The 23,625-nt window shown below is 47.8% G+C and overlaps 1 protein-coding gene across 3 annotated transcripts in view; it reads left to right on the forward strand.

Annotated features, from left to right (window-relative positions):
* Nucleotides 1-1,617: 1,617 nt before the first annotated feature.
* The window catches only part of SCG5 (secretogranin V), a 54,290-nt gene continuing 32,282 nt past the window's right edge, over nt 1,618-23,625 (forward strand). For 2 of the 3 annotated variants that reach the window (XM_082734314.1, XM_082734315.1), the window contains exons 1-2: nt 1,637-1,734; nt 3,176-3,408. In XM_082734314.1, coding sequence (XP_082590440.1) covers nt 3,183-3,408 — 226 coding nt within the window. In that variant the 5' untranslated portion in view covers nt 1,637-1,734; nt 3,176-3,182. Of the gene's footprint in view, nt 1,735-3,175; nt 3,409-23,625 lie in introns of all 3 variants that reach the window. The other variant, XM_082734316.1, reaches the window with a different exon arrangement.

Genomic DNA, 23,625 nt, shown 5'->3' on the forward strand with positions numbered 1-23,625 from the left:
TGCTTCTGCCTCTGCCTCCATTCCCCCTGCTTGTGCTGGATCTCTCTGACAAATAAAAAAGAAAACTACCCAGATGTCACTCATTTTTGTTTTCTGAAAGCTAACAGTATAGCAGGACTATGAAGGTGAGTAGTTTGGACAGTTAGGGAAGTTTAATTTTAGATTAATCTCTTCATTTTATATAAAATGGAGATAATGTTACTCAATATCTGGTCAAATGATAGGTGAATATACTTAACACAGTTAAAAGTATGGACATAGGCACTAACTTCAAGGATTACTTTGTTCTTAATAAGTGTAAATAAAGATCTCATACAAATTACCATGAGCAACAAACAATACAATTACGCAGGACTTAAATTAGAAGGCTGCTTGGCAACATTTTATGATCACTAAGAATTCAATATTGGTGTTTGATCAGCATCAAGCCCAGGGTATATTTGTCTTTAAAATATTAACTTTCCTATGAAGCAAACCTTTTGGTGTATCTCAGTTTCCATTCAAAACAAAAGCAGTAAAATGTAATGTCTTCTCCATTTTTCCAAGCACAAAATGAAGGTAACACTAAGCAATGTTAAGATAGAATTCTGAATTGAAAAACTTCAGTATGTGTAAGTAATACTAAAAATCCCAGCATGATCTTTGAGCCTAAAACCAGTAACAGCATTTGTCCTGTTAATCTGCATGACTGAAACAAAAAGCTGGAAACGGGAGTCCACCAAAGAAAAGACACTGGGAAGAGGGCAAGGCTTTAGACCAAAAGGCCGTGTGTCTTGTGAATGAATTTTGTGGCTCCTCTTCATTGCATAAGATGCCTTAGCTGAGCATGGATTTGCTGCATAGAGCCAGGGTAAAGGAATCTTGGATTCTAGCGTCAAGTTAGTTATTTTCTGGCCCCCAGGTACTTTACTCATCCCTAGTCTTGAAAGAAAGTTGCCACACTCTATTTTATGGTTTTACATCTCAATATTGTATTTGGACTAAATTCACATGTTTAAGGTTGTCCCATAAGTCTTTAACAAAAAATTCAGGGTCTACCTGGATAAATTTCTGCAATGTGTAGGGAATTCAGTTTCTCTTCAGGCCAAAGAAATCTTACTTGATAACTGATCCGGAAGTTTAAGAAATAACACTCTGAACTAATGTTCCAAGAGGTCTTCATGTTTTTAGAGTATCCCTTCTAACAGAAGTTTCTAACATCTTGTATTAAATAACCCCATAGTTTTTCTGCTGAACGAAAGGGCTCCTAAAAGCATACTTACTTACTATGTACCCTATCACTGCCATCATTAAAAGTTCTTAGGATCTCACCTTCCGTCTCACCTATCATTGCCCCCTTCTTCAAGCTAGAAGGCTAAAAAACAAAAAGACGAAAAAACCCGAAGATGGCAAAATTAAACATGTGGTGTTGGGGGGCGAAGGGCCAAAGTGGTGATTTAGCACATTTAGATAATCGCTTATTCACCTTAGAAAAGGTGAATTACTTCCACAAGGGTCGATAGCTAAATGAGCTCCAGGACAAGTGTACGTGGAATGCGTGGGTTGAACGCTGCGTGGCTCAGAGCAGGAGCCACCAGCATCTGGCGAGCGAGGCGCCCTCCACCTGCTGGGGGAGCGGTGGGGGCGGGGCTAAGATGAGGAGGGAGGTGACGCACGCGCGATACGGATCAGTCCGCTGGCGGCTAGACCCCCGCCCGAGCGCAGACCGCTGCAGAGTCCTCCGGCTGCCCCTCGGTGAGTCCTGCAGTGATGCCTGCTCGCCCCCCTGAAGCCCACCCGAGACGCGCGGGTTTTACAGGATGGGGAGGGGAGCGGGCGTTGTGCTGAAATCCTTGAGCTGGAGGCTGGGAGCAGACAAAGAGTGGGTGGGGACTAGGAGTTCGGTTATAATAGGAGGGAAAGAGTATGGAGGGAGGAAATTAGGTAGCTCATCAGATCGGAACGGTGTTGGCCAGGGGTTTAAATGAAACAAAGACATCCTGCGTTCACAGCAGGCCAGGGGAAGATGGAGGTGGCTGGAGAGGTTGGTGTCTGCCTCCAGCTTTTCACGTCAGAATTTACTGCCTCAGCAATTTGGGGAACGAGGTTCCATATCTAGGGGTGGCTTGGAAAAAACCTTGCCTTTATGGGGGAAAAAAAAAGGAGGTTATGAATATTGCACTTTCAAGGAAGAAAATGCATCCCCCAGCCGCCTGCATAGAAGAAGAGTCAAAAGGAGGGTTTGCACAGCCATTGCCTGAAGCGTCCGTCTTAAACAGGTTGGGCAGCTGCAGAGGGAAGCGGCAGGAACATTTGTCCCCTTGTTCTGTAGGCTTCTGGTTCCCTAGAAGGCAACGTTTAAGACAGGTTGACTCCCCAGTGCAGTTTTCTCCCTCCCCCCTCACCACTGCCACGTCCTCAAATTCTAATCTCTGGAACCCAGAGACAATATTGGCAGCGTCATTCTGACAGCATGGGGGCTCTGCCTGGCTCGGCGCTGATGCCCGCAGCAGCCCTGTCACACAGGTGCTTTCCTCATGCCCGCTCTGCAGATCAAACGGGGACATGTGGCCAGGACCCCTCAGCTTGCCTCTTCCCACCTCCAGGACTGCAGGACAGGCCTGAGCTGGCTGCATTTTCAGCCCCTTCAGCTTCTCAAATGTAGTGGATGTCTGCTGAGCTCAGATGTTCCCTTCCACTGCTCCTAACCTTTCTGTGCACCTTTCCCCTTTGTGTCCTCCTGACTCCTTCCTTGGAACCTCTTTTCTCCCCCGGGACTGGGAAAACTCCCCATGTCCCTCTTCCTCTCCTGCTTTCAAAATGGAAGCAAGTTCTTGTCGTTGGGTTGCTTGCTTTACTAAGAGAGGAGAGAGGGTGGTGGCGTTAGGGGTCATGAAGCCCTTTCAGGGAGCTGCAAGCAGAGAACAAGGAGTGAGAACGGTCTTTCCTGGCTGGTCTTCCCAAGGCTGCCACGTGCACAGGGAATTGGCTATCTCGGGTTGTCCTGTTTCTTTAACACCCTTCCACAGCAGATGTTCTGCCCACACTGGACACTTCAGGCAAGCGCAAACCCCTAAGGATTTTTCGATGCAGCCCCCACTGGGTGGGTGGTCCTTGAATCACTCACCTGCGTGATTGATCATCACAGTGGCCAATGGGGGCCAATCGATACACGTTTGGTCTTTTTTTTCTGCAGGTGAAAAATGGTCTCTGCAATGGTTTCTACCATGCTCTGCGGCCTAGTATTTTGGCTGACTTTTGGATGGACTCCAGCATCCACATATAGCCCTCGGACCCCTGACAGGGTCTCAGAAACAGATATCCAGAGGCTGCTCCATGGCGTTATGGAGCAGCTGGGCATTGCCAGACCACGGGTAGAGTATCCAGCTCACCAGGCCATGAATCTTGTGGGCCCACAGAGCATCGAAGGTATTTACTGTGTTCTCCAAGTTCAAAGCTTCCAGTAGTACTTAAAATAACGCATGTTGAAGAAACTATTTCCTCCCTCCGTTTCCCATTTCTTCTTCTTCTCAACAGTATATACATGCATGCTTCCACATTAAGAATAGAAGTACCGGGGCACCTGGGTGGCTCGGTGTGTTAAGCCACTGCCTTCTGCTCGGGTCATGATCTCAGGGTTCTGGGATCGAGCCCCACATCGGGCTCTCTGCTCAGCAGGGAGGCTGCTTCCCTACCTCTCTCTCTGCCTGCCTCTCTGCCTACTTGTGATCTCTCTCCCTCTGTCAAATAAATAAATAAAATCTTAAAAAAAAAAAAAAAGAAAGAAAGAAAGAATAGAAGTACCAAGAGAACAGGGACCTAATCTATCTCACTCACAGCTGGAGCCCTAGCACCTTGCACAGTCTAGTACATTAATATTTGAACGAATAAAGGAACATCTAGTGTTATCCCTAAAGAAAGATTGGAACCCAGACTCCTCGTCTCCTCCCATACTGATCTTTACGGAGCTGTGTCCAGCTGGTTCTCTCTTTGAGTCATTGCCAACCAGCATTTGTGAAAAATCCTTAAAACGCAGGACCTATGGGTTCGGACTTGACTCTTAGGGATGATATCGTATAAATACGAAGGGAGCTGAAAGACGTACTGACATTGAATTTCTGTCAAAAAACGTTTTTTGAAATAGTTTTTTTTTTTTTTAAGATTTTATTTACTTATTTGACAGACAAGAGATCACAAGTAGGCAGAGGCAGGCAGGCAGAGAGAAAGCAAGGGAAGCAGGCTCCCTGCTGAGCAAAGAGCCCAAGGAGGGCTCCCAGGACCCCAGATCATGACCTGAGCCGAGGGTAGAGGCTTTAACCCACTGAGCCACCCAGGTGCCCTGAAATAGTTTTAATTGTAGCAAATGTTACTTAAATTCTTTTAGTGTGGCAAGACCACCCCCCCCCCCGAATTTTTTTGATGTTTCCGGAAATGTCACTGTAATACTTATATTAAAAAGCGGTACTTTGTTGTTTCATGATTTATTTGTAGAGAGAATCTGAATCTATTTCTTACAAGTTGGTGACAAGCAGGTGCCTTATTTCCATGCATTGCTTTGTATGCTCTCTGATTCTGAACAATCTCTTTCTCCAGTGAGAAGGAGCCGACAGCAGTAAGTTGGTTAATTTAGGTTAACTGCAAGGGAGCACTCCAAATCTTTGCCCGTGTAAGTGGGTCCTGAGGAAAAATGTGAATTCTCTCCACGTTTTGTCAAAATGAGTAACCAGCAAATACTCTTCCGTATGGATGGATGATGAATCATTTTTCCTGAGTCTGTGATTTCCTACAAATGCCATTTTCCCTGGAGACTGGTCAGTGCCGTGGATGTTGTTAATAAACGATTATCGTTTTTGTCTTGTTAACCCGTAGTTGTAAGCCATCAAAAGGAGAGCTACCTCTGTGGGATTGTTGTCTTTGTAGGTTAGCATCAGATTAACAGATAATTTGAATCAGCAAGCGTGCAAACCTAGCACAGGGCTTAAATCGGAGTAAATCATTGCCACCTCTTTAGGGAGAATCTCACTTCTTCCCAGCACCCGCCGCCTGTCGCTCCTAGCATAACTATCCACTTCAGACCAGCTTTTTCGAGACAGTAGATATCTGCCCTTTTACCACAGTCAGTGCTTGATTCGTCCCCCCGCCGTCGTCATGGAGAAAGCTTTCCCAGTTTCCATTAATACCTGATGTCTGATCATCTGTGTGGAAGGGAAAGAGCAGCTCCCTGGGCGGGCAAAGCCTGTGTTTTTCCAGAGCCTCGTTTCCTTGGACTCTGTGTCCCATTATTTAGCGCCCACTCCATGCCAGCCCCGGTACAGGGCCTGGGGCAGCTGTGTCCTCAGAGAATCTCGGGCTGGGGGTGGGAGCGGGGGAGAGGTTACCACCCTGCACCATGTATGGCAGGTTTTGGGGGAGATGTCCAGACAACCAGCCATCAGGGAAGCGAAGAATAGGAGTAATTTATTCTGCTTGGGAGTGGATGGGCATGGCTAGAAGGAAATACTTCTGTGGAGAAGCTACATTTGATTTGGGTTTGGAAGTCTGAATTGGAATTCAGCAGGGAATAATACTAAAGGAAAAGGCATGGAGCTTTTTTCTTTTTCAAGATTTTATTTATTTGTCAGAGAGAGAGAGAGGGAGAGAGAGCACAATCAGAGGGAGCAGTAGGAGGAGAGGGAGAAGCAGGCTCCCTGCTGAGCAAGAAGCCTAGTGCAGGACTTGATTCCAGGACTCTGGGATCATGATCTGAGCTGAAGGCAGATTCTTAACCGACTGAGTGAGCCACCCAGGCATCCCGAGATGTGGAGCTTTGAAAGAGCAGGACAATTAGGACAACTCAGAATGAAGAGTCCTGTTTCCATTTTGATCTCCTGGGGGATGATGTGAGATCATCACCTACCAGTGTGTCTGTGCAAGGGATGAAGATTGGTTTGTGTTTTAGTTTTCTATTATACTATAACAAATGACCACAAATTTAGCATCTTGACATAATGCCCATTTATTATCTCACAGTTTCTTTCGATCAGGAATCTGGTGTGGGTTTGCTGGGCCCTCTGCTCACTCTCATCAGCCTGAAATCAAGGTGTTGGCAGGAGGCTGGGTCATCTTTCACACTCATTAAGGTTGTTGGCTGAGTTCAGTTTCTTGCTGCTGTAGGACTGGGGTCCCTTCTTGTCATCTGTCAGCCAGGGTCCCTCTCAGCTCTTAGAGGCCACCCCAGGCCATAAGCCACAGGGCCCTCGCACAACAGGGCCACTTGCTGCTTCACAGCCAGAGGGAGAATATCCCTTTAGTCCCCTAATTGTAATGATGGTGGTGGCCATCCCATCACCTCTGTCACTGAACAAAGGAGTGACAGCCTGTTATATTCACAGGTCTCACCCCCACTCAGAAGCCAATTATGCAGGTGGCAATCCTGGGGGTCCTATTTAGGATTCTGCCCGTTACAGCTTGGATGAAAGCGAATAGAAAATAGTCCAAAGACTTTGGGGAAGAAAAAAGACTGGCTTTTTCCCAGCCCTGGACCTTGGCACTTAATTTGTTGGTTGATCTCATATTTATTTGAGTGACGATAGCATTGGTTCAGTTCATCCATTTGTTTGCATTGTCGCTGCTCATTTACTCCTGCTAAGTCCCAGGCCTGCGACAGATGGGTGTAGTATCTTTTATACTTATTGTAGGATTTTATTATGAAGGACCCAGTTAGAAAAGGGGTTTTTCTTTCTCATTTTTTATAGAAAGGATAGACCTAATGCGTGTATTCTGGTGTGAATTTTGACACACGTTTAACGTAGACTGTTGGCGAAGACGCCTGAGTTTCAGTACCAGCGCCATTATTTACTAGTGATGTGACGTTGAGCAAATTCCTTAACTTCTCTGTGCCTCCATTTAGCTTGGGGATAGAATTTGAATTTCCTGAATTTACTGCTTGAATATGAATTTATTACTTGCAAGCTGGTAATATTCTGGTTCAGAAAAAAGGTGTTTGCATGCATAATTGCACTACCATGAAATCATTTCTGAATGAATCACTACCACACTGGAGATGACTATGACTGGACTCTGAGTCCCTTGCAGGAAGGTCTGTTTAGTATCTAACAAATGGCACGTTGAAGATAATTTTCCTTCTTTTGTCTACTTTGATTAATTAACCTTATGATCCTCAGATTAATCTCATTAGTAAAGATACATATTAGCTCTCAAACATAGGGTTATAAACTAGCCTTTCAGTATAGGATATAAGATCAGTATAAATTACCCATATGTCTCATTAGAAAACTTGCCCTCCTTTGATCTCATACCCCTTGTAGCTATGGTACCATTTTGCTGCTGCTCTTCCCAGCATCTGTTCACCATGCACTGATGGTCTTTCCTCCCCCACAACCCATTCTCTCCTAGTCCATGGTTCCTGCCCCTTATTTGTCAGGTCAACAAGTATTTCTTGAATGCCAGGCACTGTTTTAGGTGCCGGGGAAAGAAACATGAACCTCAAAGACTGGCGGGACAGGAGAGATACAGTCCCTACACAAACAGATAAGTTACAATATGTAATAAGTCAGATGGTTATAAGTGCTCTAACAATATAAAGCAGAGGAGTGGGATGGAGGAAACAACTCAAAATTGGAGTCGGGGCTCCTCCCTGGGAAGATAAGCTAAGTTCTGAGAGCTGGAGAGTGAGCTGGGTGGTAGGTGGAGAAAGGCATCCCAGGCAGAGAGCTGCCCATGCAAAAGCAAGGAGGCTAGTGTGGCCAGAGCCCAAGACAGGGGAGCATGGTCGGAAGGAGCCTGGGGCGGGAGGAGGCTGGGCACGGGGAGACAGAACTCCTCCCAGGGTCTTTGGCTTGTCCTCTGAGTGTCTATCCTTGAAAAGGATCACTCCATCTGCTCTATTGAAATAAAATCTTCCTACGGGGAAGGAGGACTAGAATGGGGGAGCTCATTTAAGGGGCACCTGTGATAATCCAAGGGAGAGATGTACTAGCACGATAGGTAGAGAGGCAGCGAGACATGGGCAGATGGTGGGTATATTTTGAAGCTAGAACCAACAGGTTTTGCTGGTAGGTGGGAGGCAGGAACTGAAAGAAAGAGGAGTCAGGGGTGACACCAAGATTTTGGCCTGAGGAACTGAAAAGGAACACTTTTTTTTCCAGAGGAGCACACTGAGCCTCTCCGGGGAAAGAGTTCACGTTCAGCTTTCCACCGTGAATTTTTTTTTTTTTTTAAGATTTTATTTATTTCTTTGACAGAGAGAAATCACAAGTAGATGGAGAGGCAGGCAGAAAGAGAGAGAGGGAAGCAGGCTCCCTGCTGAGCAGAGAGCCCGACGTGGGACTCCATCCCAGGACACTGAGATCATGACCTGAGCCGAAGGCAGCAGCTTAACCCACTGAGCCACCCAGGCGCCCCTCCACCGTGAATTTTGAGATGCATTAGACCGTTCTGTTCAGGGCCGGCCACTCTCTTGCCACATTCACCGACGTTCTGCCTTCATCATATTCAACCTTGGCAGCATTCAGCACACTGGACCTTCTTAAAACCCTTGCCTTTCTTGGGTTTTGCACCAAGATGGCACACTCTTGGCTTTCCTCCTTGCCCTTTTCCCCATTAACTCTTTTCTTCGCTGTCTCCTTGGTAGTTTTCTGCTGCTGCTCTAAGGGCAGCTTTAAGTTAATCCGCTCTCCAGGGCTAGTGCTGGCTCTGTTTCTTTTATTCTTCTCAATTCTCTGTCTAGAGGATTTTGTTTCTTCTCTTGACTCCAAATGCTATTTCTTTGCTGATGATGCCAACATTTGTATTTTCAACCCAAACTTGTTTCTTGTATATCTAGAGACTCCTGTGAATTGTTAAATTACCGTATGTCAATTCTGATTTCTCTACCACCACTTTCATCAACCTATTTATGTCAGTCTTTTCTGTCTAAATGAATAGTGCCACCACTTAGCCATGCATGCAGGCTAAAAACCTGGAATAAGCTTCCATTTTCTCCATTTCATGTCATACCCAAATTATTAGCAATTTATTTCATTTCTGTTTCTTTTTTTTTTTTTTTTAAGATTTTATTTATTTGACAGACAGAGATCACAGGTAGGCAGAGAGGCAGGCAGAGAGAGAGGAGGAAGCAGGCTCCCCACTGAGCAGATAGCCCGATGCGGGGCTCGATCCCAGGACCTGAGATCATGACCTGAGCTGAAGGCAGAGGCTTAACCCACTGAGCCACCCAGGCGCCCCTTCATTTCTGTTTCTAAAATACATCTGTATTTGCCTGCCCTCTTTTTCCTCTGGCTCTACTCCAAACACCCTCGTTCAAGATACCATTGTGCCTGGCAATGAATTTATGAAAGTGTCTGTGAGAAACCTCATCGCTTCTACTTTTTGTTTCTTTCAAATTGTTCTCCATAGGAAAGGCAGAGTTACACTTTAAAAATACAAGTTTAAATCCCATTAATGTCACTCTCCAGGGTTAAAATTCAATCAATGGCTTCCCACTGCACCTGGGTTAAAAGTAACACTTCTAGGGGGCACCTGGGTGGCTCAGTTGGTCAAACAACTGCCTTCAGCTCAGATCATGATCCTGGAGTCCCAGCATCGAGGCCTGTGGGGGGGGGGTCCCCACTCAGCAGGGAGTCAGCTTCTCCCTCTGACCCACCCCTCCTCTCATGCTCTCTCTCTCTCTCATTCTCTCAAATAAATAAATAACATCTTTAAAAAATATAAATAAAGTAAGAATAAGAGGGGCGCCTGGGTGGCTCAGTGGGTTAGGCCGCTACCTTCGGCTCAGGTCATGATCTCAGGGAGCCTGCTTCCCTTCCTCTCTCTCTGCCTGCCTCTCCATCTACTTGTGATTTCTCTCTGTCAAATAAATAAATAAAATCTTAAAAAAAAAAAAATAAGAATAAGAATAACACTTCTTGCCACGTCCTGCAAGGATCCACACCTCCTGCACACTCTCCCCGCTAACCTCGCTCTGCCGCCCACTCCCACCCACCTCGCTCTCACCCTGGTCACACCAATGGGCTTACTCCAGCTTCACACCTTGTGTTCTTCCTTCTCTGCTGGCAGATCTTCCTCTTAGGTCTTGGTTTCAAAGTCCTCTACTCAGAGAAGGCTGCTGTGACCACACCTGCTCTGAGTAACACCTATTCTCCGTCACGGTGTCCTTTTGGGGGTTTTTGTTTTGTTTTGTTTTTCTAACCCCCATAGTATCTTTTATAATTTATAATTAGTATTTGTTTCCTTGCCCATTGTCTGTCTCCCCATTGTAGTATAAACTCCATGAGGCTCTTATTTACTGCTTTAAATCCAGACACAGAGTAGGCACACAGTTAATATTTGAAAAACGAATAGATACATACTATCAGGGGAAAATATATCTAGCAGCAACAGATAAGTAAATACTATTTGACATCTGGATCTGTTGAGGCTTCTTCTCTTCTTTCAGTTCGAGGCAGGTGTTTCTTTTCTGTTCCATGATTTATTTATTTATTTATTTATTTATTTTACTCTGTCTAGAAGGTTTTGCCCAGAGCTCAGAGTGATATGCACTGAGCAAGAAGTCTGTTGACTTTGATGGTGACTGAGAGGTGTATAAAGTTGGTTCCCTTTGTATTCCTGTCTTGTTGAGACCCAGGAAGGACGTTTTGCAGTTCCAGCACTGAACCAGCGGAGGGCCAACCAGACATCGGAGGATTCCCAAAACTTGGTAACCAGCCTCCTGGTTGATGGGCTAATTGTTCAGTGGTCACTGGGGAACAAACATTTGCAATAAATGAGGACCAACTTGTGGTTTTATAGAGAAGAGAACACGGGGGCTGAGGGCTGGCCATATTGTTCACTAGTTGTGTGTGACCTTGGCAAGTTCTGTGAGCCTTCGTCTTCTCTTGTGTCCAGTGGGGTCACGGGCAGTTGGCAGGTGCTATTAGTAACTTCTCATTCAGTGGATTACTAACAGCACATTTTCAGGCTCTCCTGGCTTTCCCCTGATAGGATTTCTGACGACTCATCTGGTTAGCGGTACCGTTCAGATAGGCTTCAGTGCGTTTCAGCAGTGGCGGTCTTCCCCCGAGCCCAAAGTTGCTCACATGTCCCTGGGACCTACCTGAATGGCTACTGTGGTTCTCTTGTCCCAAGAAACAAGTGAAGCTACCAGCCAGCCGAGGTGATTCAGAGAGCCGTTTGCCAGGGGACAGAGACTCCTGGGAGCCAGGAGTGGCTCTCCCAGCTGAAACTACTCTTGGCCTTGGATGAACCCAACCAGAAAATATGCTTTGGTTTTCAGAATGTTAACAGCCTCAGGTAAAAGAGAGTCTCCTCAGCGCCACCGGTTCATTTTCCCCGCAATTCTAGGCCACCAGATGCCTAGCTCTGTGATAAGACCAGGTAACAAACCACCGGTTAGAAATTTGTAAATGCTGGCATTTGATGGTTTCAAATAATTTTAAAGCTATATTGCTAAGCATAAAAAGGCCCTAATTTTTTTTACAACGCTCACTTCTGGACCTCAGTTTTTTTATTTTCAAAATCGAGAGAACCAAAATTGTTTTCTTAATAAATATCAAAGGGAGAAAGAGTCCTTTTAGGGTAAAATCTATTTGAAGGGGCAGATCCTAAAGGAGCTTTAGCCAGCCTTTGACCTCTGTAAAGGACTGCAGTGCCTCCATCGTGCCACAGGGGGGCAGCAGTTGCTTCTCATTTGAAGGTTGGAGGGGAAAGCGACTTCAACCTTGACCAGCACCTGGGCCTCTGTTTCTGGCTAGTCTCTCTGCAGTTCGGGGAAAGAATGGGGCTGACTCTTGATATCCTGACTAAAATCCGTCTAGGCTGCCCTCATCCTGGGCGAGCCATCGAGAACACTGGGTTGGCTCTTTAGGAAGTGAGGGCTTCTTGTTTGTCCCCTTTGGGGTTGCATTCAGCACACCCTCAACTCAAATCCTTAAAAAAGTCCCTGGATGATTTCCAGTTTCTCAAGTCTGGGGGGTGGCGAGGCGTGGAGGGTGCGAGCGTTGAGGGGCTCTTCCCTGGCTCCTCCTTCCCCTGCTGTGTGGACAGGAGCCAGGAAAGTGTGGCCTTGGGGACTGTCGGTGTCCGTCCAAAGCCCCCCTGGAAGGGAGGAAGCTCAGAGCTGCTGCAGCCCAAGTCCAGGCTGGCACCGGCCTCGCCACAGGCAGAGGGTGGGACCGGCGTGGCTGGGACTGGGAGGGCGCCGTCCTGAGTCTCTGCAAGAGCAGCGAAGTCAGAGCTAAAGGCGAACAGCCACATGGGAAGTGTTAAGACCATGCTGCCCGCTGGGGGCCCCCTGGGTGGCTCCGTGGCTCAGGCGCCCCCGACTCTCACTTTGGCTCAGGTCTGGACCTCAGGGCTCTCGGATCAAGGCCCCATCAGGCTCCCCCGTCAGCGTGGAGTCTGCTCATCTTGCTCAACTGCATGCAGAATGAAAAATTCAAAAGGAGAAGGGGGAGGTTTGGAGTTTGGAGTGAGGGGGACGTGGAGGCAGGACAGGAAGATGAAAATAGTGGGTGTCTTTCTGTGTTGGGTTTACTTTACCCTGGGCCATCCAGAGGCAGGCGTCCAGGAGGCGGGTAGCTGTATATGACGCAGGAGAGATGCTGGGGCGAAGGGAAATATGTCACAGTCCTCCCCAGGGTCACGGTGGCTAATGCCGTAGGAATGGAGGAGGTGACCCTGGGTGAGGGTCAAGGAGAAGGAGCAGAGCACCTAAGAAGGAGGCCTGGAAGTCTCCTCCCAGAGTGCCAGGTAGAGGAACCTGCGGCGGAAGCAGAATGACAGGTCAGAAAGCACCAGAATGATGATGTGCACAGAAGACAAGGGAAGAGTGTCTCAGGAATGGGGAGTGCTCCGCATGGTAAAAATCTGCAGAGAGGTCACCTGAAACCAGGGCCACTGGTGTAAAGTGTTCAATGGGCGGGACAGCACCAAAGTTACTGGGGGGCCTGGGGCAGAAACTGTCAGGCAGGAGACAGGGAGGATGACCCTGGAGGTCAGGTAAGAGACAGAAGACTGAGTCATCCTTACAGAGGGAATGGCAGGGATGCGGGGCATAGGGCTGAAGAAGGTGTTTGTGTAGGTTATCGTGCCAGGAAGGGAGAGATCTGAACTTGCTTACGTGCCGATGGGCCAGAACCAGTGGAGGGGGAGCGCGGAAGACGTGGCATGAAAAGCAGATATCCGAGGGGTGTAAGCTCCTGAGCAGGTGGGGCGGAATGAGACCTAGAACGCAGGTGGCCTGAGTCCGGCCCTTCCTCTGCTGGGAAGAAAGGGAAGAGGCAGAGGGGCGTCGGTGTGCAGTGAAGTTTGGAGGTTTGGGTCTCAGTATTTGCAGTCACTCTGTACTACTTCAAGCCGCATGCTCAGAATTAAAATAACGATACAAGAAGGAAAGGCAGTGGGCTCCCCAAACCTCTATTCTTTGCTCTCTTAGAGATCTCATACACCTGGCCTATACGGGTTTTGATGTTTTATGAATTTGTATTAGAAAAACTCAGTTTCCCTACTGTGTCTTCCCCTTTACTGTCACACGGACACCACACTCACAACACTTCTAAACCGCATGTGCTGGGGAGGGAGAGGTTCCCTTCACCAGGCTGCTCTGTGACCCGGGCTGGGTAGTCTACAGTTCAACTCAATTCTGACACTACTTCCCTAGAGGTAGTGTCAGATACCACAAGGCTCCCCGAATCCAGACGCCAATCCCAAGTCCAGCTTGTCACCTGTGCTTCTGACTGCCTGACTGTCAATCTGAGCTTCCCACCACCCCTTGTTTGTTGCACTGATTTTCTAGAGCCACTCACAGAAATCAGGGAAACACTTACTTATATTCACTGGTTTATGAAAAGATATGATGAGGAGAGAGATGTACAACCAGCGGAAGAGATACTGACTCAGGAACTCAGCCAGTGGGCGAGTTCAGGAGGGTCCAGAAGGAAGGAGCTTCTGTCCCCATGGGGTTGGGGCGCATTACCCTCCCCATGTGGATGTGTTCACCAACCTGGAAACTCCCCGAACGCTGTACTTTTGGGGGTTTATGGAGGCTTCATTACATAGGCAGGATCAATCATTAACTCTGTTTTCAGCCCTCACCCCTCTCCGGAGAATGAGGGCGGGACTGAAAATCCCAAGCTTCTAATCACAGTCTCGTCTTTCCGTTGACTGGCCCTCATGGAAGAGCCCCCCAGGAACCTCCCCCACCCCCTCGCCCCCCGAGTCATTCCATTAGAACAGAATACACTGCTCAGAATCCTCAATTCACTGGCTTTGCTTGTACCTCCTCACTCAGGACCCAGGTTCCCCTCAAAATGCCTTAAATATTTCTTGAGATCCCAGAGCCCAGCACAGGCATGACCTTGACTGGAAAGCACTGATGTGCTGCCATGGGCACTTACCCGCTTCCCCCTTCTCCTGGTCTCCTTCAGCTGGGTTCCACCTCAGCGCCAGCCCGCAGCCTCCAGCAGCCTCCGGCGGTTGTAGCCTCAGGGATTTGTGTTAGCACGTATCGGGTGCCGAGGCCGGGGGATATCCCTCAGTGTACCTCATGCCCCTAAATCCTACACACTTCTTAGGAAAACCGCTTTCCCTTTTATTCCTCACTGTTCTGTGCTTTTCATAGGATCCACAGGAGAGGTTGGGTGGGGAGGGAAATCTAAGCATCAGACAGCAGGGGGCGCTAAGAATCCCTCCCTTCCCGCTGACCTCAGAGGCCAGACTTGTTCCTGCCACGGCTTGGGCAAGCCAGACCTGACTTTCCTTCAGCAGGAGCTGTTTCCTTGGGGGCGGGGGTGGGGGGCTGTTTCAGTGGGTGGGGGCTGCCCAGGTCCTCGTGCAAATTGGCTTCCAGCAGGTGTCCTCCTGGACATGCTGTTCTGTCTCAAGCCCGAAGCAGGTTCAAGCCAGGCCCTTGTCTCCCATCACCTGAGACACCCAGTCTGGGCCAAGAGCGAGACAGCCAGAAACTCGCGGCGTCCCCAGGGAAGCCAAGTGAACAATGTTCCAGATGTAATTGACCAAAGTGGATCACGCACGTGGAGGAAATGGAGTAGTAGCAACGAGTATTTTATGGTTTGCAAAAATACTTTCCAGTACTCTGTCTCATCTGATAGAACCTTTATAGCGGTGAAGAAAGTGTAAAGTTGCCCACAGTCACACAGCCTGAGCTTTACGAGCTGGTGGGCAAGCCAGCTGTGTCAGGCTTGAGTGTGTCTCTCCAGCAGCTGTCTTCCATCCCCGTAGACTTGTATAATCCTGTGATTCTTAGCTGAGAAGCTGTAATGATGCTGGGAGTCGTGGTAAACCACATGAAGATTCAGGCAGATGGTGTTTCTGGGACGCGAAGTTTCAGGAAGCAAATTATCTGACAGACTGCCCTCTTGGAACAAATTGGTGCAAATACCTTGGGCACCATGATTTGGAGAGAAAGCTATTGAAGCAGGCTGGAAGGGTTTAGCAGACCCCAGCTTAGCACACCACAATTAAAATTAAGCGTGCATTTTTGAGCGTGGCGTGCCATGGAGTTGGAGTAGTGGTAGGGGCACGTGGTGTTGGGGGTGTGTGGCGTGGGTAGTGTAGCAGGATGCGCACCGAGGCAGGAAACCCTGCCTCGGACCAGCTGGGTGGCACTGAGCAAGTCCCTTTAAGCTCCGTGAGGTTTATTTTCCCATTCTGCACACGGAGGTAAGCGATCCGGTCCATCTTATGGGGCTGATAGGAAAGTCCAGTTAAATAATGGATAGAACAGTGTTTTGGACAACAGAAAGCGTCACACAAATGCAAAGCCTCATTCTCATGGAGCTGCTGCTTTTGTTCCCTCACATGTATCTCCTGGTGGTTGGCTCCGGGGGTAGAAGATTGTCCTGACTGTGGTCATACTCTGTGTTCTCTCTTCCTTACATCCTTCCCCTAAGTGTGGCCTTGGAAAACTGCCACCAAACGTCGTGAATCTTTGGATGAATGGGCTTCCCTCTGGTCTTACGAAGTGCTCTGCCCTCTCAGTGTTCTCCTGAGGAGCCTGGGCCACGTGACCGTCCCGAGGATGGATGTTTTCCAGAAACCCTGGTAAACGGCAGCTTCTTCACACTCAACCACACTCTGTTCCTTCTCTTGTCCTCGTGGCTGTTTAAATACTGTCTTTTAACATGAGATAAGTTATAGAAGCATCTTTTTTTTATTTTTTAAAGATTTTTATTTATTTATTTGTCAGAGAGAGCACAAGTGTGGGGAGGAGCTGGCAGAGGGAGAAGCAGGCTTCCTGCTGAGCAGGGAGCGCCGTACGTGACTCCATCCCAGGATCCCGGGATCATGACCCAAGCTGAAGGTAGACGCCTAACAGACTGAGCCACCCAGGCATCCCCAGAAACAACTTTAAAGTCAAGAAGTATATTTAGTCAGCTGCTAAGCCAAGCACGAAGCACGGTTCTGGAGACGTCAGGGATGGCAGCATAAGGAGTGAGCACAGGGGAGCTGGAAACCGTGCCCTTCGTGTCTTGAGAGTGGGCTGTCCGCATGTCGGCACGGCTGGGAGGCAGTGATCAGAGCTGCCTTGGAACCATGCGTTCTATCAAAATGTCGTCTAACACATTTCCAGTTTTGTTTATTGAATAAGTAATCATTGAGCGCCTACTACCTGCCAGGAATTATTGCCTTCGTGCATTTTTGAAACCAGTAAGCAAACCATCTAAATCATTACATTGATCTTCATAAAATAAGCAGGAGTCAGGCATTATCTTCTTTTAACCTGTTAGTAAAGGTTAAATTCTGGAGGAATGGAGTTGTTTTAGAGATAATTAGGAATGGAGCAAGATTTGGCTGCTTTTTGCCGTACTGCTCCGTCCCTGGCTGGGCTTCCCATTGGTGTGTCAGTCTAGAGGCATCCAGACCTGCAGAGTGACAACACAAGAAACATCAGGAAGGATGAACTGTGTTTTCACGTACTGTCTCACCCTAGTGAGGGGACCGGCTAAATGGACATCAGAAACACTGATATCCAGGGAAGGTGTTGGCCCAGAAGAGACATTACAGAGGAGCTGAACTTGAGCTGGACCTCCTTTAGGAGGGGTAGGAGGTGGATCATGGAGACTCAGGTTCCAGCAGCGAGAAGCGGGAAGAAATACACTATTTAGCTAGTACGTGCTGAGTGTAGGGTAGCGATGGGGAGAGGTGGCAGCAGCAGGGAAGGCTGGACACTTTGAAGAATGTCACGGAATTTCTCTACTTAAGAGCATCTGGGGAATAGGGCATGTGGTCAGTATTGTTCAGAGCCCTAAGATGCCCCGAGGAAGCTCCCAACCCATCGCCCATCACCTGACCCGCAGAGTGTCTTCCCAGTCCTCTCTTTTTGCAGATAGAAAGGCTCCCCGAATCTGGAGATGCCCTCTGCGGGAGGAATGGTGGTCACAGTGGTATTGGGCGGGCGCGGGGATTGGATATTTGTCTTTGTGTTTGACAAATCCATGCACCTTTGGTGCCAACACCATTGGGGTTTCTTCTATCACTCAGCACTTAGGGATGTCAGAAAGATCAAGGGAACATGTTTTCTGCCGTGCTCTCCAATGTATAAACTGATTGTACAATCTGTAAAATGGACCTTTGTCATACCCGCCCCACCTTTTCCACATGCTTCTTCACAGGGACACATCTGATCATAAGGTCCCAGTGGGTCAGACACTGGCCTCCCCCAGCACTTTAGAACCTACTTCGTCTCCAGTGGGCGGTCTCCATGAGGCAGTCTTCCAGCAGGAAGGGAAGGGTCCACTGGCCTGTGGCCTGACCGAGACAGGGCGAGGCTTACACAGAGCCTGGCGTGACCCTGGTGATGGACCCCTCCCACTCAGGGCACCGCCCGCTGTTTCCCCCAGTAGCCTGTCAGAGTCTGTCTTGGCACAAGACGGATCGTGGCTCAGGGGACGCTCCACCCTGGCGACTGGCGCAGGGGACCTTTCCGATGCCACTCTCTGGTACGACACACAGCTCAGAAGGCCTGGGTCAGCAAGCCCTACGTGGTTTGGATACGAGGAGAGTGACTAACATTTTCCCCTCAAGCAGCGGGAATAGATGGGCCTGCTGGGAAGGATTCCCCTGCTGGAAACTATGGAAGACGCCTGTCTCCTGAATTGAACCGGCGCGTCTCTTCGCCTGCCTCTTCGTTGATTTCCGTCGTCGTCGTCTTCTTTGCTGTCCTTCCCTGGATGGTGGGAGGGACCATTTTGTGGAGGTTGTGCCGACGCTGAAGAGGCCCTGCTCACTGGAGTGTGCAAAAACATGGCAGCAGCGCAGGTGCTGTGGTCTGCAATGTTTCCGAAGGGAAGGGGAAGAGCAGTTACTCTGACAGCAAGTGATGCATTACCCTAATATCATAGAGAGTTGTATTTTTTTTTTTTTTTTTTTGCATGTGTGGTCACTGAAGAGATTTTTGGCAGTTGGCTCTCCCTTAACTAGATCTGTATACAGCACGCTGGAGCCTGGTTAAGTGCCTCTGGTTTTTTTTACAGTCAGAGTTTTGGTGCCTAGGGGTCTGGGCAGCGGACGAGGAGGACGTGTCTGCAGGCAGGGAGTGGTCGGCGTGCTCCCAGCTTGCCAGATCCGTGGCTTCGATGCCCTGCTCTGTTCCCCCAGGCTCCAGGGGAGGCCGCATCACCTCTCAGCCCCTGCAGGATGGCCTAAAGGAGCATGCACGGGTGACTGCCTTGCTCCAGTTGAGGCAAAGGAGCGAGAGGCAACGGTGGGATGTCCCCGAGCCCTCCCAGACGGTGCCGACACTGTCCTGATGTAGAAGCTGTAAGAGGGCGGGTGTCTTGGGTCTAGACTTCTGGTCTCCGTAGGCCATTTTTAATGTCAACGAGTAGACTTAAAAAGAGAGCCGAATCATTCAGTGTCAGGGAAAAGTACAAGAAACCCCCATGGGTGGACCGGCCCCCATCCCTGATGAGTAGCTCTGGCTGATAATGAGAGATGCGCACAGGACACCTGTGTATGTGCCCTTTGGTGCTCAGCAAGCTCAGCCTTTCCACCACAGGGCAGACCCAGCTGGGTGCTGTTGGAACCGGAGATCAGCTTTTCCCCTATGTTAGCCCCAGAACTTAGAACGTTTGCCTCCGTTTCGTAACTACACTTGGTAATCGCTATTGTAGACCCAAGAATTCATTTTTTTTTTTATCCTATCAACCTGGATATTGAAGGTCTAGAATCCAGGGAGAGCCCCATCTATATTTTAAACACATAATTGAGAAGGATTAAAAGTTGGAGCAACTTTTTTTAAATAACATCTTACAAAAAGAAAAACTGCGTTGAGTACAAGTGTTATTTCTTTAAATGTGGTTCTAGGGGGAAGAGAACTAAGACTTATAATCTATCGACTATTTGCCTGATACTTTATATATTGTTATTTAAAAATCCTCAAAATCCTATGTGATGATCGCCTTTCATAAGGGCAAGTTGAGGTGTAAAGTGTGTGAGCGGTTGACCCACACTGACCAGCTAAGGGAGATAGGATCTGGATTCCAATCCTGGGAGTTAGTCTCCAGAGCCAGGTTTTCACCCCCAACACTCCTGATGTTGGGCCAGAGAAATCTCTGTCATGGGGGCTGCATCTCTGCCCACGAGATGCAGGTAGAATCCCCCGACTTATGACCGCCAGGAATGTCTCTAGATACTGCCCTCTGCCAGTCAGCAGTGGAGAACCACGCTCCAGGGGATTAGTGTTTCCTGCTGTTGCACATTCCGAAAGAAATTCGGGGGTGCCCTTAAAGACTACAGATGCTACCGTTCACTATTGTTTGTAGTGATTTTTCTTGTTATAACCATAATAAAGTCCACTTGTGGATGATTTGGAAAATAAATTGTTTATCATCTCACCACCTAGAGAGACCCGCTTTCAACATTTAATATATTTCCTTCCAGTATTTTTCTCTATGCACATACATGTAGTTTTAAAAAATCTTACTTTTTTTTAAAAAAAGGATTTATTTACTTGAGAGAGAAAGAGAGAGCAGGGGCAGGGGAAGAGGGAGAGAGAGAATCTTAAGCAGACTCTGCGCTGAGCACATAGCCCAATGTGGGGCTCCATCTCACAGGCCCAAAATCATGACCTGAGCTGAAGCTAAGAGTCAAAGCTTAACCAATTCAGCCACCCAGGTATCGCCCAAATCATACCTTTTTATCTGAATGTTTATAAACATATTCATATTTTTATGTGAATTTTATACTTAATATTATATAAAGAACTTTTTATATTTCATTAAATAATCATTAATTATTTTTAGTAACTGCATTATATCTTTTTTTATGTTTATGTCACAGTTCAGTTAAGCATTACCCAAATGTTGGACATTTAGAGTTTCTCCAGTTTATTTGCATCATAAATATTGCTTCAGTGAACATATCAGCACAAACGTCTTTGTGTGGACTCCTGATCATTTCTCTAGGGTATATATATATATATTTCTATGAAAAGAGAAATTGGGTCAAGCTCCATGCCTGTTTTTAAGGCCCCATTTCCTCCATATTGTTACATTTTTTTCTGTAAATGCTGGACTAGCCTGGCTACCTTCTCCTATCTGTTCATGGGAGTCTTAACTTGCTTCCTCACTGGGAGTATTACCTTTTTTTAATCTGTTCATTTGGCAGGCAAAATAACACTCATTGTCTAAATTTGCATTCATTGGATGACCAAAAACACTGACCATCTTGGGGGACCTGAGTGGCATAGTCGGTTGAGCCCCCAGTCTTGGTTTCAACTCAGGTCGTGGTCAGAGGGTCGTGGGATCGAGCCCTGCACTGGGTTCCGTGCTCAGCGTGGTTTCTGCTGGAGGTCCTCTCCGCCTCTGCCCCTCCTGCTTGTGTGTGCTCTAAGATAAATGAATAAATACGTCTTTAAAAAAAAAAAAAGCCTGACCGTCTTCCCATCTATTATATAGCTATTTACTTTTATTATGCTCCAAAAATATTTGTTGATGAGAGGCATTGTTGGTTTAGTAAATCAAGTGTGTCTTACCACTTCAAGATCTGCTGCTTTCTTCATAGCTCAGACTTACTGCTGAGGCTCCTTAAGCTTTCCAAGTAGCGAGACAGGGAGACACAGGGCAGGAGTTGGAAGAAGAGATGGAAGGGAATGCTTGTGTATAAACTGTACATGACCTAGCCAGAATTAACAGCCCTGAGCTTGGAAGAAGAAAAAAGGGGGAGAATGGCTTGCATAGAGGTTCGCAGACAGTGAATGAAGGCGTGCGGAAATACTTGCTTGGGGAATTCCCGTGGTGGCCACCAGGTGGTGCCATTGGCCCAGGACGATTCGGTTTCTCTGGTGCGGAAGGGCTGGCTGGGGAAGCGTGTTGCTAAGTAGTCTTTAGGTGAGGTAGGTGGTCAGAAGGGGCCAGTTGCACACATAGGACATTTGCCAGTTGCACACATAGGACATTTGCCAGTTGCACACATAGGACATTTGCCAGTTAGGTGTTTGTAACTAACCTGCCGGTGATCACCGGTTGGCGTGCTGCACCTGTGTGTGTGTGTGTGTGCGTGCATGTGTGTTTGTGTGGTTTTTATCACTCCGAAAAGGAATTCCATTCCTGTAGCCATCATTCCCCCAATCTCTGCACCCCTCCCTACCCCATGCCTTGGTCCCCTTCCCCCAGACCCTGGCAACCACTAAGCCTCTTTCCATCTCCAAGAATTTGCCAACTTGGGGCATTTCATATACATGTACAAATTTATATGCAGTATAATACATGCAAGAGGGGGTCTTCCATGATAGGGCTGTTTTCTGTAGCTACTTTTACTGCTTGCCCCAGCCAACGCTACCCCGGTTAACTTTGTGGCACGAGGCACCAGGGTAGTGAGATAAACTGATGATTTCAAGTGCTATAGCATTTCCAGTTCCGTTCGGACAGAGAGAAATACCTAGAACAGCAGTTTTCTGACCTGGGAAGCTTTTAGAAGTAAAACATCCTGGCCCCCAATATCTCTAGAAATTCAAATTTGATGGTTCTGGGAAGTTGGGCTGCTTAGGATTTGGGGGAGGGGTGCTCCAGGAGCTTCTACTGATAGCGTAGCTGTCAGCAGTGAGCAACCGGTGGTCAAGCCCGGGAGAAAAGGAACCTTGGGTTTGAGCAGAGACGTGGAAATGACATGGCCCTTCCCTGCAGACTGGCTCTCACTAGCAGCTGCAACTTTAAATCCAATGCCTCTCCTGGGAAAGCAGCTGTACCCTCATCGTCTGCCACGTCGCATGCTACAACGCTGGCTCATGTCAGTGTCATCTTTGACTCAGCATGACAACAGTGCATAGTTGAAGGCCAGCAAAGCCAATGACATCAGCCTTATTTACTGTTCAGCTGGCAAATATGTGCAATGTGGTATAGCAGAAAGAACACTGAATTAGAACATTGTACTGCATGCCCCCAAGGGCCGTGGCGACATCCGGTGAGAGAGGAGCGGGAGATGTGGCACAGGGCATGAAGTGGGGTATGAAACCCCAGGTCATCATGGGGCTTTAGAGAGCATCTTGTCTACCTGCTCGTTTCATGTAGAGAAGATGGTGACCTTGAGAGGGGAGGTTCCTCGCTGTGGGTCATATACCAGCTGTTAATTCAGTCGGGGCTAGGGCTAGGGTCAGATCCTCGGCCTCTGTCTCTTTGCTCACTAGGCCTTACTTCTCAGCCTCTCTCTTTTCTGGGATCTGGAGAATCCTACCCAACTGCCTTTTGTTTTCAGAAGTGAGGAAACCCAGGCCTAATTTGTCCAGTGTTACAGAGCTAATTGATTTATATTTGCTTTGGATGAGTGGGAGTGGCAAGGATGACAGATGAAAAATCAAAGATGGCATTCATGGATGGCTTTTCAGAACAGCCCAGAGCAGATCCAAGTTCTGTGAGGCGTGAAGCTTATGCAATCGAGAAACCCTCTTTAAGACAAAAAAATGCCAAAAAAAAAAAAAAAAGACAAAAAATGCCAAGTTACAAATGCAAAATTAGGTCCAAGGCTTTGGACGCCATCTGTGCAAAGGACAGGCCCTGAATCTTACCCATCTTTTTTCTCACTGTAAATCCGCCTCTAGGAGCAGTCCTAGCAGGATCCCCAGTCATACGTGTTCTACCGGGTTCTTTTATGTATGTAAATAACGTGTGTCCTGCTGAGAACCAGTTAGCTGCCTCCAGTTGTATGGAATGGAGGCCATCCTGTAAACAAACACGCATTGAGGGTCTGTTTTACGTAAAGTGTGCTGAAGGACACAGAGGGGACGGAAGCTGGAGTTTGGCTGAGCCTTATCTGGAGCACACAGTGAACACTGGTAACAGTCCTCCTCACCAGCTGTGGCGCTGTGGTCTGGCCCCCGGACACTGCAGGGAGCCCAGCCTCTGTTTCTGTCCCCGTTTTGGTCTCAGAGAGTTTTCCTCCTGGACATTCGTCTCCCTCTATTGAATGAGGCACGGACCTCAACAGTGTACAACCCTAAGGGGTTTATGGATGGAAAACTTGTCCAGGTTTAAAATGACATTCCTTTGGCTGGGCACCTCCTCCACCCAAGTCCCTTAAATAACAAATCACCACCTTGAAAGGAATTACAAGTCCATTTACTCATCAGGGCCACTTTCCCGCAAAATGTACCTAATGCTGTTGAAATAACTAGAGTAGCATTAGTATCCCAAA

The sequence above is a fragment of the Mustela nivalis genome (genome assembly GCF_964662115.1).
Source record: "Mustela nivalis genome assembly, chromosome: 6".
NCBI lineage: Eukaryota > Metazoa > Chordata > Mammalia > Carnivora > Mustelidae > Mustela > Mustela nivalis.